The 12,177-nt window shown below is 37.4% G+C and overlaps 1 protein-coding gene across 2 annotated transcripts in view; it reads left to right on the top strand.

Annotated features, from left to right (window-relative positions):
* TMEM64 (transmembrane protein 64) overlaps window positions 1–9,919 on the top strand; it is a 56,695-nt gene extending 46,776 nt beyond the window's left edge. The window contains exon 4 of one of the 2 annotated variants that reach the window (XM_053558880.1): window positions 9,786–9,919. In XM_053558880.1, the coding sequence (XP_053414855.1) occupies window positions 9,786–9,793 (8 nt within the window). In that variant the 3' untranslated portion in view covers window positions 9,794–9,919. Of the gene's footprint in view, window positions 1–4,377; window positions 4,440–9,785 lie in introns of those variants that run through there. The other variant, XM_053558878.1, reaches the window with a different exon arrangement.
* The last annotated feature ends 2,258 nt before the right edge of the window (window positions 9,920–12,177 follow it).

Genomic DNA, 12,177 nt, shown 5'->3' with positions numbered 1-12,177 from the left:
GCTTCATGGTATGAAAGCAATAGTGGGAGACAGCAAGGGAAAAGGAGTCAATTCACTGCCCTCCCCCTCCTTTTTACTGTTGAAATTACAAATGATTATCAGAGGAAAGGATGCTAGATCTGGGCTTGCTTTTGTTGTGTATATGAGGTTCCATAAACAGAGAGTTTAAAAAGAAAGATCACTTGTTATCATTAGCATATGGAGCCAGGGTAACTTTACTTATTTAAACTTTGCCCCAGGTTTGATTTGAAAACATAAATCAAATATAAAAGTTATATGCAAACTTTAGAAAGCTTTATAAAGTCCTAAATATGGAATGATGTGGGCATAGTAAGGGCTATAGACTCAGGTCCCAGCCTGCTCTACCATTGTGTGAAGCTGAAGCAGATGACTTAAGCTTTTGTATCTCACTCTCTTCCATATTTACCGAGGGGTCCAATGAAGGAATGCATGGAAAGAACTTAGCATATTGTCCAGCTAGCAGTCAAAACTGCTATTGTTGGCATGTTTATGGTTTTTAAATGTTTCTATTGTGGTAAAGTGTACATAATATGAAACTTAATTTTAACCACTTCCAGGCGTACAATTAAGAAGCAGTGGGCGGCGCCTGTGGCTCAGTGAGCAGGGCGCCGGCCCCATATACCGAGGGTGGCGGGTTCAAACCCAGCCCCGGCCAAACTGCAACAAAAAAATATCCGGGTGTTGTGGCAGGCGCCTGTAGTCCCAGCTACTCGGGAGGCTGAGGCAAGAGAATCACCTAAGCCCAAGAGTTGGAGGTTGCTGTGAGCTGTGTGACGCCACGGCACTCTACCGAGGGCCATAAAGTGAGACTCTGTCTCTACAAAAAAAAAAAAAAAAAAAAAAGAAGCAGTAATACATTCACATTGCTGTACGACGATGGTCACCACCATCCACCTCTGTGACATTTTTACAGCCCAAACTGACACTCTTTACTCATTAAACAGTAACTCCCCATTTATCTCCCCTGAACCCTGGTAAACCCACTTTTTGTCTCTATATATTTACCTATTCTAGGTGCCTAATGTAAGTGGAATTATACAATATTTATGCACTTGTGTCTGACTTACTAAGAATTTTTATTAATAGCAAATGAAATCTGTTTAGTCATTGAGTGCTGGGGTTTCTGTACTTCCTGGGTTCCCATCTGTAAACTTGAATTCCACCATCTTGCTGATAACGTCTACTAGTCACAGGCATAATGTTGCTAGGAGAAAACAGTTTCTCTAGGGCATGTTTTGGGTGTGCAATCTATTTCAATGAGTATTACACTAGCAGAAGCAGAATTTTTTTTTTTTAGAAGACTGTATAAAATCTGGAAACATTTCAGAAGGGAAGCTCTTAAGTTTGTGGATGCTCTAATTGGGGTGAGAATAAAACATTTCAGCCTGGGCATAGCACCTTTTTACTTACCAGCCTCTTGGCACCTCTCCCAAGTGAGTGTAAAATATGCAGTTGGTGATCAAAATAGTTGGCAACAAGGCATAAATATTTAAAAATTTATTTTAAATGACCATGGCCTAAATCCAGAGATGTGACTAGTCATTCAGAAAATAACACTCTATTTAAAAACAATTTCTTTTGTAGATATGTAATGATTACATAACCTGTTTCTTTTTGCATGTATATGAGCTAAAGTAACTATTTCCCTGCCTCAAAATCTGCATTCCCTCGAGCTACAAAATGATTGCCAATTCATTCACAGACACAAAGCAAGAATTATTTATTTATTTTTTATTTTAATTAATTTATTTGTTTTTAAATTTCAGATTAATATTAGGGTACAAACAATTAAGTTACAATAGCGTTTGCATTTTTCAGGCAACAGTTCCTTTTGTAGTTGTGTCCTGCATCCAGGAGGTGCCATATACCCTTACACTGTGCCCATCAGGTGGGAGCACCCCAATCCCCTCCCGCCTCTCCTCTGCCCCTTCTTCTTACCCCCTCCCTCATCTTGGATTGAATGGAGCTTTTCTTTCACGTGGGCATGTGTTAGATGTCTACTGGCTTCATATTAGTATTGAGCACATTGGATACTACAAAGTAAGAATTGTTAAGCCTGTTACCATCAAGTAACAAGAAAATTGTTTTTGCAGCAACAAATCATCCACATGAAATCTCTTAGGATTTTTACCTCTTTGTCCCAGGGACTTTATAGTGCAAATGCGACTCTGTTGGTCAAATGGAATGTCCTAAACCTGCCACTTAAAAACCTGGGGGCAGACTTTTAGTTTGCTCTCACTTTTATTTCTGATGTCTGCGATCCAGTTGATGATAACTTAGTACAGCCAACAAATACCACTCTGACTGCAGTTTCTGTTTTCCTTATAGAAACTGGGGTAAACAACCTCAGATCTTTCATCTGGAAAATGTTAACAGAAACTCCCCTATAAAAACAACAACAACAAAAAAAAAAGTAAAATAATTTAAAGAGGTTTATTCTGAGTTGAATGTATGTGACTGGCTCTGAGCATATGGCCTTGAGAAGCCTGAGAAAATGTTCTTACAGTAACTGGGTTTTTAGACACAGAAATAAGAATTACATATAAGATAGTAAATCAGTAAGTGGGGGGGGAGGGGGGCGTACATTGCTTTGACCTGAAAATGCAGGACAGGTCAAAGCTGGAGGAGGGCAAATTACAGGTGATAGGTGGGTTCTTTGCTTCTGAGCGGCACCTGTGGCTTGGTGGGTAGTGTGCTGGGCCCATATACAGAAGGTGGCGGGTTCAAACCCAGCCCTAGCCAAACTGCAACAACAACAAAAATAGCCGAGTGTTGTGGCAGGCACCTGTAGTTCCAGCTACTCGGGAGGCTGAGGCAAGAGAATCGCCTAAGCCCAGGAGTTGGAGGTTGCTGTGAGCTGTGTGACACCACCAACAGCAATAAAATGAGACTCTGTCTCTAAAAAAAAAAAAAAAAAAGAAGATTCTTTGCTTCATAATTAATTAAAGAAATGAAGCCTTTGTTTAAAGGCTTGGAATATTTTAACCTAAGATAAGGATGTCTGTTGAGCAGATCACAACTCAAGCAATCTGTTAAATAAACTGATGGCCTGCAGATGGGATTTAAACTGTGTCTTGCATGGCCTTGGGTCTAGTTATGATTTGTTGTCTTATTGTTACAAAGAATAACCCCACATTGGAGAGGACATAAAGAGGCAAATCTGACTTCCCCTTTCCCCACATCTGGCAACTTCATTTTAGAGTTTTTCTGGGACCTCCTAGGCCAACAAGGGGTCCATTTAGTCATCTAGGGGGAGGCTTAAGATTTTATTATAGTTCATAAAAATATGAAGATAAAGATAGTTTGTGAAATGCCTAGCACAGTATGTGGCTTTCAGTAAGGCATATAGGTAAATATTAGACTTGGGAAAGAAGTATGGGAGTGTTTATGTTGTACTTTTCCAGGCTTCTTGTTCCCTGAGATGGTTCTTATTTCTGTCTCAACAACTACCCTGTTTCCCCGAAAATAAGACAGTGTCTTATTTTAAGGTATGCTCCCAAAGATGTGCTAGGTCTTATTTTCAGGGGACGTCTTATCTTTCCTGTAAGTAGGTCTTATTTTTGGAGGATGTCTTATTTTCAGGGAAACAGGGTACCTGTGGCTGCTTGCTCCATATTTGGGAACTGACGTTCCTATCTCATTTGCCCATCCATTCCCAAGGCCTGTTCAACCTTAGGCATTCTTCCTGGCATGAGCTAAGACTGCTGCTGGAAGCCACTACCCGTATGATTTAATTACTTTTATCTCCTCTATACCCTTGGCCCTCAGGACTCTGTCTGTCCTTTGTGAGCAAATCTGAAATCTCTGTATCTCTAGTTTTTAATCTAAAAGAAATGGCATTTGAAAGGACACTGATCACCAAGGGAGCAAAAATTCTGTAAGAACAGGACAAAGAAAAAAGTGTTTATAATTTACATTAACCCTGATGGTATGTCCCACATATACTTTTATTTCTTTGAACAATTATGCTGGTATTTCTTGAGTACTTACAACAGCCTAGGCACTAGGTAGGTGCTGCTATCACCTCTTTTATAGATAAGGAATCAACAACTTAGGCTAAGTGACTTACCTAACATCATGCAGTAAGTGGCAGAGCTGGATCAAAACGAGAGAGACCTGAGAAACCCACGGTGTGGCCACCACCCTGGGGTATTCAGTGATATTTTCAGATGCAGTTACTCAATCCAGAAAAAGAACGCTGAGATATTCCTTTAAGTGAGGAGGCATCTGGAAAGCTTTAAATGATGATCCTTTTTACTGCACATTTTTAACCTCTTATCTTTAATTTTCTTTTATTGAGGCCCTTAGGGTTAATATTTTAAAATACTAAATTCCTCTGTTCTCTGTTCCTTACAGTAAGAAACATAAGGCTTCGAGAGGGCCATACAACTGTGCACGTCTGAAATTCCTTGTCAAAGATATGACGACATAACACATTGAATCCATTCAGCAGTAAATGGTGATCTCAGTGATTACTGTGGTTGAAATTTTTCTTTTGTAATCAAAATAGTAAGAACATTGATTAATTCCCTGCTAAGATGTGCCTGTAAATTAAGAATTAGGAATACTCCATGAACAATATTTTATTTCTTCAAATCAGAAATTAAAAAGACCCATGTGTAGACTTTATTGAGTAAATTGAAATAACATCTGGAATTAAAAGATTTCATGTGGATTATAAAGATTTCAGAGTGGGTCCATAAGATAGTCCATTGGAAAGATTCTTTGATTAGAACTTCAATTCTATTCTTCTTCTTCCCAGCTCATTCTTTTTTAATTTCTATTTTTGTATATGTTTTAAAATGTACATAAATGTTGTATAATGTACATAATAGTAATCCATAATTTATACTTGAAATTATGTACTGCTACATGTATGAGGTATATGATCAAAAATGTTTTATTGATAAATGAGTGATCAAAAACAGTCTGAAGTACAGTGGGTTAGAGATCTTTGGAAATTATAAAATCCTTGGAATTAAAATGAATTTGAGAGTTAAGCTTCTAGCATTTCTAAAATATAATAAGGATTTATTTATTTGTGATCTAAACAACAGTAATGTAAATAACCGGAACTTTTAGAAAAAAATAATATTTCCATAAGAAACAGCTAAACTATATTACATACATCAGGTAATAAAACTAAAAAGCCACTTGTAGGACATGCCAGGTTCATTTCCATTAAAGTATAATAATCAGATACTGGAGAAAATGGAGGACTAGAAACAGACCACATGCCCCACTCTCGAAGAGAGGACTGAAAGTTGCAGGTGGATACTTACCTATCTATGGCTCTTCTTGGAGAGAACATCGTGAAACTCTGGAGAAGCAATGAGGGATTTCAGAGTGACTGAGAAGGTGACAGGGTGATTCACTGGGCAAAATTGAAGGTATCTGTGGGGAGGTCTTAGGGAAGGTCAGGAAAGAGCCACAGGGCTTCTCACCCTCCCCACAGGCTCTGCTGCCCTAGCAAGACAGGGACTCTTCAAAAGAATATAGAGAAATGGCCGAAAACATGTGAAAAAATGGTCAACATCATTAACCATTAGAGAAATGGAAATTAAGTCTCTACTGAGACATCACCTTATCCCTGTTAGGAAGATCACTATTAAAAGTCAAAGAACAATAGATGCTAGTAGCATGGATGCAGAGAGAAAGGAACACTTGGTGGGACTGCAAACTAGTACAACCGTCATGAAAAATAGAATGGAAGCTCCTCAAAGAACTGCAAGTTGAGCTACCATTTGATTCAACAACTCCACTACTGGACATCTACTCAAAGGAAAAGAAGTCTTTTTATCAAGAAGATTCACTGTCTTGAATGTTTTTTTTTTTTTTTTTAGAGACAGAGTCTCACTTTATGGCCCTCGGTAGAGTGCCGTGGCATCACACAGCTCACAGCAACCTCCAACTCCTGGGCTTAAGCGAGTCTCTTGCCTCAGCCTCCTGAGTAGCTGGGACTACAGGCGCCCGCCAAAACGCCCAGCTATTTTTTGGTTGCAGTTCAGCCGGGGCGGGGTTTGAACCTGCCACCCTTGGTATATGGGGCCAGCGCCTTACCGACTGAGCCACAGGCGCCGCCCTCTCTTGAATGTGTTTTGGGCAATTGCAAAGATGTAGAATCAACCCACGTGCCCTCCAGTTTCTGAGTTGGAGTAACAAAATGTTATCTATATACAGGAATGCTAGGCAGCTATAAAAAGGAATGAATTAATGTCTTTTGTAGTAATTTGTTTTTTTGTATTTTTTTTTTGAGACAGGGTTTCACTTTGTTGCCCTCGGTAGAGTGCTGTTGCATCATAGCTCACAGCAATCTCAAACTCTCAAGCTTGAGCAATTCACTTGCCTCCACCACCTGAATAGGTAGAACTACAGGTGCCAGCACAATGCCTGGCTATTTTTTAGAGATGGGGTCTGACTCTTGCTCAGTCTGGTCTTAAACTCTCGAACTCAAACAAGTCCACCAGCCTTGGCCTCCCAGAGTGCTAGGATTACAAGCATGAGCCACCACACCTGGCCCCTTTGTGCAGCAATTTGGACGGAACAGTAGACCATTACGCTACATGGTCCAGGAATAGAAAAACAAACACCACATGTACTCTGTAATAATATGAACGTAATCGATGGGCACAGAGAAAAGTAAAAGTCACTCAAAATCAAGAAGGGTAAGGAAGGTAGTGGGGAGGATAAAACCTACCTAATGGGTGGAATGAACCCTATTCAAGTGATAGACACACTAGTAGCCCTGATTTAAGCATTATAAAAGCTATCCGCGTAACAAAAACACTTGTAGCTCCTTAATATTTTGGAATAAAAAAGTATAATGATTGCAAGCTATAATATACCCTTGGGGTCTTCTAAATTATTATTCTGTATTTTAAATTGTTTTGATTGCCACTAATCTAAAAGTAAAATTATGTATAGCGCCAGCCATTAAGTGATTTTAATTTTATTTGCTTACACTCCCATTGCTCCTACAAAATAGGACCTATAAGACCTTCCAGTACCAGGGATGACCCAATCCCACTGCTACTACTGTCCTCCAAGTCAACTACTTTTACTTCTCCTTTGGGCATTTACAGAATCCTTTCCCTCTTTTCTGGAGAATGACGTCTCTCTGCTCTTGGCCTGGCTAACTCCCTTCCACTTTCTCAGTCTCAGCTAAAATATTTTTCCTTCCCTCAAGTTCCTATTAGTTGGCTTTTCCATGTGCTCTGAGTCATCTTGTTCTGCCCTCCCTTTAACATTTGTCACACTGCACGTTAGATGTCTGTCTTTCAGCCCTGCATGTGTAATACTCCACATTTTTGACAGATTGTTCTGTCTGGTCTGGATTCCCTAGATCCATCTCTAAGTGGAGAGATAATGTTGCATTACTAAAGCCTACCCTCCTGGGCAGTGCAGAAGCTTCTCTGGTTCCTTAATGACATTACACACTTTCCTTGTCAGTTGGTTTGAGCTTTGTGAACTGTTTATTAGATGCTTGATATCTTCACATAAATCTATGATTTCCTCACTCTTTCTTCCTTTTTCTTTCTCTCTTCTCTTCCTTTCTTCTTTGTTTGTTTGGTAGACTGACAGATTCACTTCGGGAATCCTTATTTTTCTCCATCTACCTATAGTCTGTAGGAAATTAATCTTGGTCCTCTGGACAGTGTCAGCAAAACACGTGCTGATCCAGAAAGGGGCCAGCTGAGAAATGCTGCTTGGCAGAAAGCAAGAGAACAATACACTCAGGGCAGAGGGAGGGCCGAGCTGATCTTAGACGCGATAAGATTTCATAGGATATTTGACTCTTGATTTACAACCAGTCATTTAATACAAATTTCTCTTAATTTGAAGAAAGCAATGGGTATTTCTTTCTGTTTCTAATCTATTTTTTCTTAACAAGAAAATGCATTTTCTCTATCTTTATATTCACTTGACTCCAGGGCAAGGATGCTAGAAATAACGGTGTCAGCCGAATTGTGTTGGATTATGAAGGCAAAAGCATTGCTGAATTATTTGAAATTCTGTTTTGTTTATGTCCTAGTTCAAATATGATCTTGACTTTGTTTGATTGCAGTAGATCATGTTTTATAACCAGTGTCCAGCTATTTTTCTGGACCATGAATTCAGACTTTCGTTTTATTTCTGTTAGTTGATTCACAAGCTATTTTATCTAAGTTTTCATTGTGCTGAATATTTCATTTGTGGATCTGAATTGCAGATTCGCTCTTCCCTTCTTTCCTCAGTGCTAACTAAAACAAAAACAATGTGAGGTATTTTAAGTGACTTTTAAAAGAATAGGTAATTCCTTTTTTTAAAAAGTTATACATACCCTTAAAATATTTTTTATACAAATTGTAAAGAATCCAGAAAATACAATAAACAAAAAGAACATATTAAGAGACAACCACTGTTAATACTCTAATATACATTCCATTTGTCATTTTTCTTTTCATCTAAAATTTTGAGTATTATTTTTATTTATTTATTTATTTTTTTTGTGGTTTTTGGCCGGGGCTGGGTTTGAACCCACCACCTCCGGCATATGGGACCGGCGCCCTACTCCTTGAGCCACAGGCGCTGCCCAAATTTTGAGTATTTTTGTAAAATTAAGTGGAAAAAAGAAATAGTGTATATAGAGCACCTGTTTGTAAAAACAGGAAAATTCTCATGAGTTCTTCTTCTCTTTATTATGATAGAATACTTCCTAGTTTTTTATTAATAATACTCTACTTTTATTATACACATGTATGCACACACATCAATGTGTGTGTATATATATGTTTTTTCTGAAACTTGGCCAACTTTTATGGAGAAAAATACATATTTACATGCTTAAAACTCAATACAATAATTTTTAAAATATGATGTTAATTGGCCATTTATATTCTTCCATTAGTAGCTATTGTTCATCTGTTATTTGTCTTGATTATTGATCTGTAGGAGGACTTAGTATTTTCTGCCATCCTGTTTGCTTTTGGCTATAGTTCATGTAGTTTACTTTTGAGATGTCTTTTATTGTATATAAATTTAAGTTATTTTATGCAATCAAATCAGCTAATCACCAAATATTCCTTACATGGCTTCTAAATTCTAGGTCATACTTGGAAAGGCCAATTTCTCTTTAAGATTATAAAAGCATTCACCTACATTTTCTGATATAGTTATATACATTATGCACATATATTTACATATTATTATATTAAATTTAGATATTTAATACATTTGCAATTCATTTTTTAAATGATCGAGTTTTCCCCATAAATTGTCCAGTTGTCCACCTGTTGCTTTGAAGTGCCACCTTTGCTATATGTGCTTTCCCAGGTATATCTGAGTTTATTTTTGGCCTTTCTATTCTGTTCCATTGATATATTTATCTATTTAGCACCTGTGCCAGATTTTTAAATGTTTGTAGTAATGTTCTACATTTTTAAATACAGTAAAGCAGCTCCTGTTTTATTATTATTTAAAAAATAATATATACTGGAGTATTTACTTTCTAGCTAAACTTTTGAATCAGTTTGACATCTTACAGTAAGTTTTCTGAATTCAGGAACATATGTTTCAGCACTAATCTGAGATTTGTTTGTAAATCTGAGATTTTTGTAATCTTATTTGAAAAAGTTTTAAGGGTTTATTCTTAGATATTTTATTATTATGGTTGGTAGTGAATGGGATCTTCTCGAAAGCTATTATTATTTATAGTATCTTTGGAGGGGACTATCTTATCTAGCATATTTGTTCTAAGCAAATGATTTCTGTTTCTTGTCCTGTAGAATGTTGAAGAGGAAATGATCAAGTGAGCTGCCCCAGAAGAATGCTGAGGTTTTGACAACCTCTTGTGTCTCGGAAAGTTTTCTCAGAGTAGGCTATGATGCTATGTGACCTATTAATGTGCTACAAAAGGGAAATGAGGTGGGTTCCCAGTACTCTTATCTGATCTGAGAAACTCTTAGGACTAGCAAGTGTGGATAACGTACATTTGAAAGCAAATTAACCACTAATTGAAAATAAATTAGGATGTTGGCATTGCGTTCTCAAAGGGACAGCAGCACTCAATTTAAAACTCTGAGGAAAACTGAAATATGTATTCTGCAAGCAATGATTGTACAAAAGAGCACAGGTTTAATATGTTTGCATGATGATTCAGCATTTTATTGAGGTGGGATTTTAAAAAGTTAATTGATCACGAATTGAATCAATTAAACATATATTTTGTACATAGCAATTGGGATTACGTTGAAAGGTAAAAAATATCAAAGCTCTTTTATGAGAGAATTCTACAATTTATTTTAGCAGTAGTAACCACTAAAATTTCATATAGCTTTATAGTTTACATTGCTCTTTTATATATTTGAGGTCATTTAATCCTCATACTAGTCCTTTGAGTTGAATGAGACTCTAATGAGGCAACTGAAGTTTAATGAGGTTAAATGAATTGTCTAAATGTGTGTAACTCAAAAGTGGTAAAAGTGGGGTTTAAATGCAGATCCCCTAATGCTTTTACCAGTGTGTACGGTAATCCATTCTGCTGCCTCTGGTATGATTCAACTTATCTTAAAAAAAGATAGGAAATATTCTGCCTTGCTTTTTTTTTTTTTTTTTTGTAGAGACAAAGTCTCACTTTATGGCCCTCGGTAGAGTGCCGTGGCCTCACACAGCTCACAGCAACCTCCAACTCCTGGGCTTAAGTGATTCTCTTGCCTCAGCCTCCCGAGTAGCTGGGATTACAGGCGCCCGCCACAACGCCCAGCTATTTTTTGGTTGCAGTTTGGCCGGGGCCGGGCTTGAACCCGCCACCCTCGGTATATGGGGCCGGCGCCCTACTGACTGAGCCACAGGCGCCGCCCTTCTGCCTTGCTTTTAATCAACTCAATCATAAGGTTGTGCACCTGTATCTGATACTAACATATTGTGGGTACAAACCACTTTACCAGGCAGTCTGATGATTGTCTTTCTGCCATGGCCGGTGAAAGATTTCATTAAATTCCTACAGTGTATCTGGTTTATTTTTCCTATCCATTGACTTTATGTTCAGCAATCTTGTAATATGCTATAATCAACTGCAATATAATTTTATAAGAAAATGTTCACGGCTTTTACAACCTAAGTTCAATGAGCTCTTTACAATGCCATTGGCATGACTGTTTGATAGTGATAATGATTTGATTTTTTGGGGGGGAGATTATGTTTTAGAATCCACAATATTTTAAAGAGCACTTCTGAACTTCCTTTCCATAACTTTTTTTTAATTGCAAGGCTGTAGAATTCTTGAATATTATTTTTCTTATCTCAAATACCCTCTTTCCTGGAGAGAGGGTCTGGGATGAGAAAAGATGGAGTATTAATGAAGTAAGCTTATCTCAAATGCTCTGTCCTTTTTTTCTTTTTCAAGGAGCACCAATGGATATATTGATAGCTGGGGAACATACTTTGAATAAATTGGACCAAAAGAATTCATATTGTCTTCAAAATGCTTACAATTCACATCTTCTGAGTAGAATAGCACAATTTTGTCCTATGTGCATTTATGTATTTCATAAACTGTATTCTGAACCTTTCAAAAATTTTTTGAGATCATGTTATAATCCTTACTTCTAAAATTCATTTTCTTTTATCTTATTCTACCCTACCCTTGTCCAATTATTTTTCCCCAAATTATTCATTAGATCCAGTTTGTTCTAAACAATCTCTATATAATGAAGTTTTGAGTCCAAAATTTGAAAATAGTGTTTCACATATTTCTAACTGAGGATTTTTTTATATTATACAGTATTTTATGTTCCTACTTCTTTTTTTTTATTAAATCATAGCTATGTACATTGATATGATCATGGGGCATCATAAACTAGCTTCATAAACCGTTTGACACATTTTCATCACACTGGTTGACATAGCCTTCCTGGCATTTTTTTAGTTATTGTGCTAAGGCATTTACATTCTACATTTACTAAGTTTCACATATATCCTTGTAAGATGCACCGCAGGTGTGATCCCGCCTGTCCCCATCCCTCTACCCACCTCCCCCCTCCCTTTCTCCCTTCCCCCTATTCTTAGGTTGTAACTGGGTTATAGTTTTCATGTGAAAGCCCTAAATTAGTTACATAGTAGGGGTGAGTACATTGGGTACTTTTTCTTCCATTCTTGAGATACTTTACTAAGAAGAAT

Source organism: Nycticebus coucang, chromosome 13 (genome assembly GCF_027406575.1).
Source record: "Nycticebus coucang isolate mNycCou1 chromosome 13, mNycCou1.pri, whole genome shotgun sequence".
Lineage (NCBI taxonomy): Eukaryota > Metazoa > Chordata > Mammalia > Primates > Lorisidae > Nycticebus > Nycticebus coucang.
Note: the sequence above shows the minus strand (reverse complement) of the source record. Positions and strands in the feature narration are given on the sequence as shown.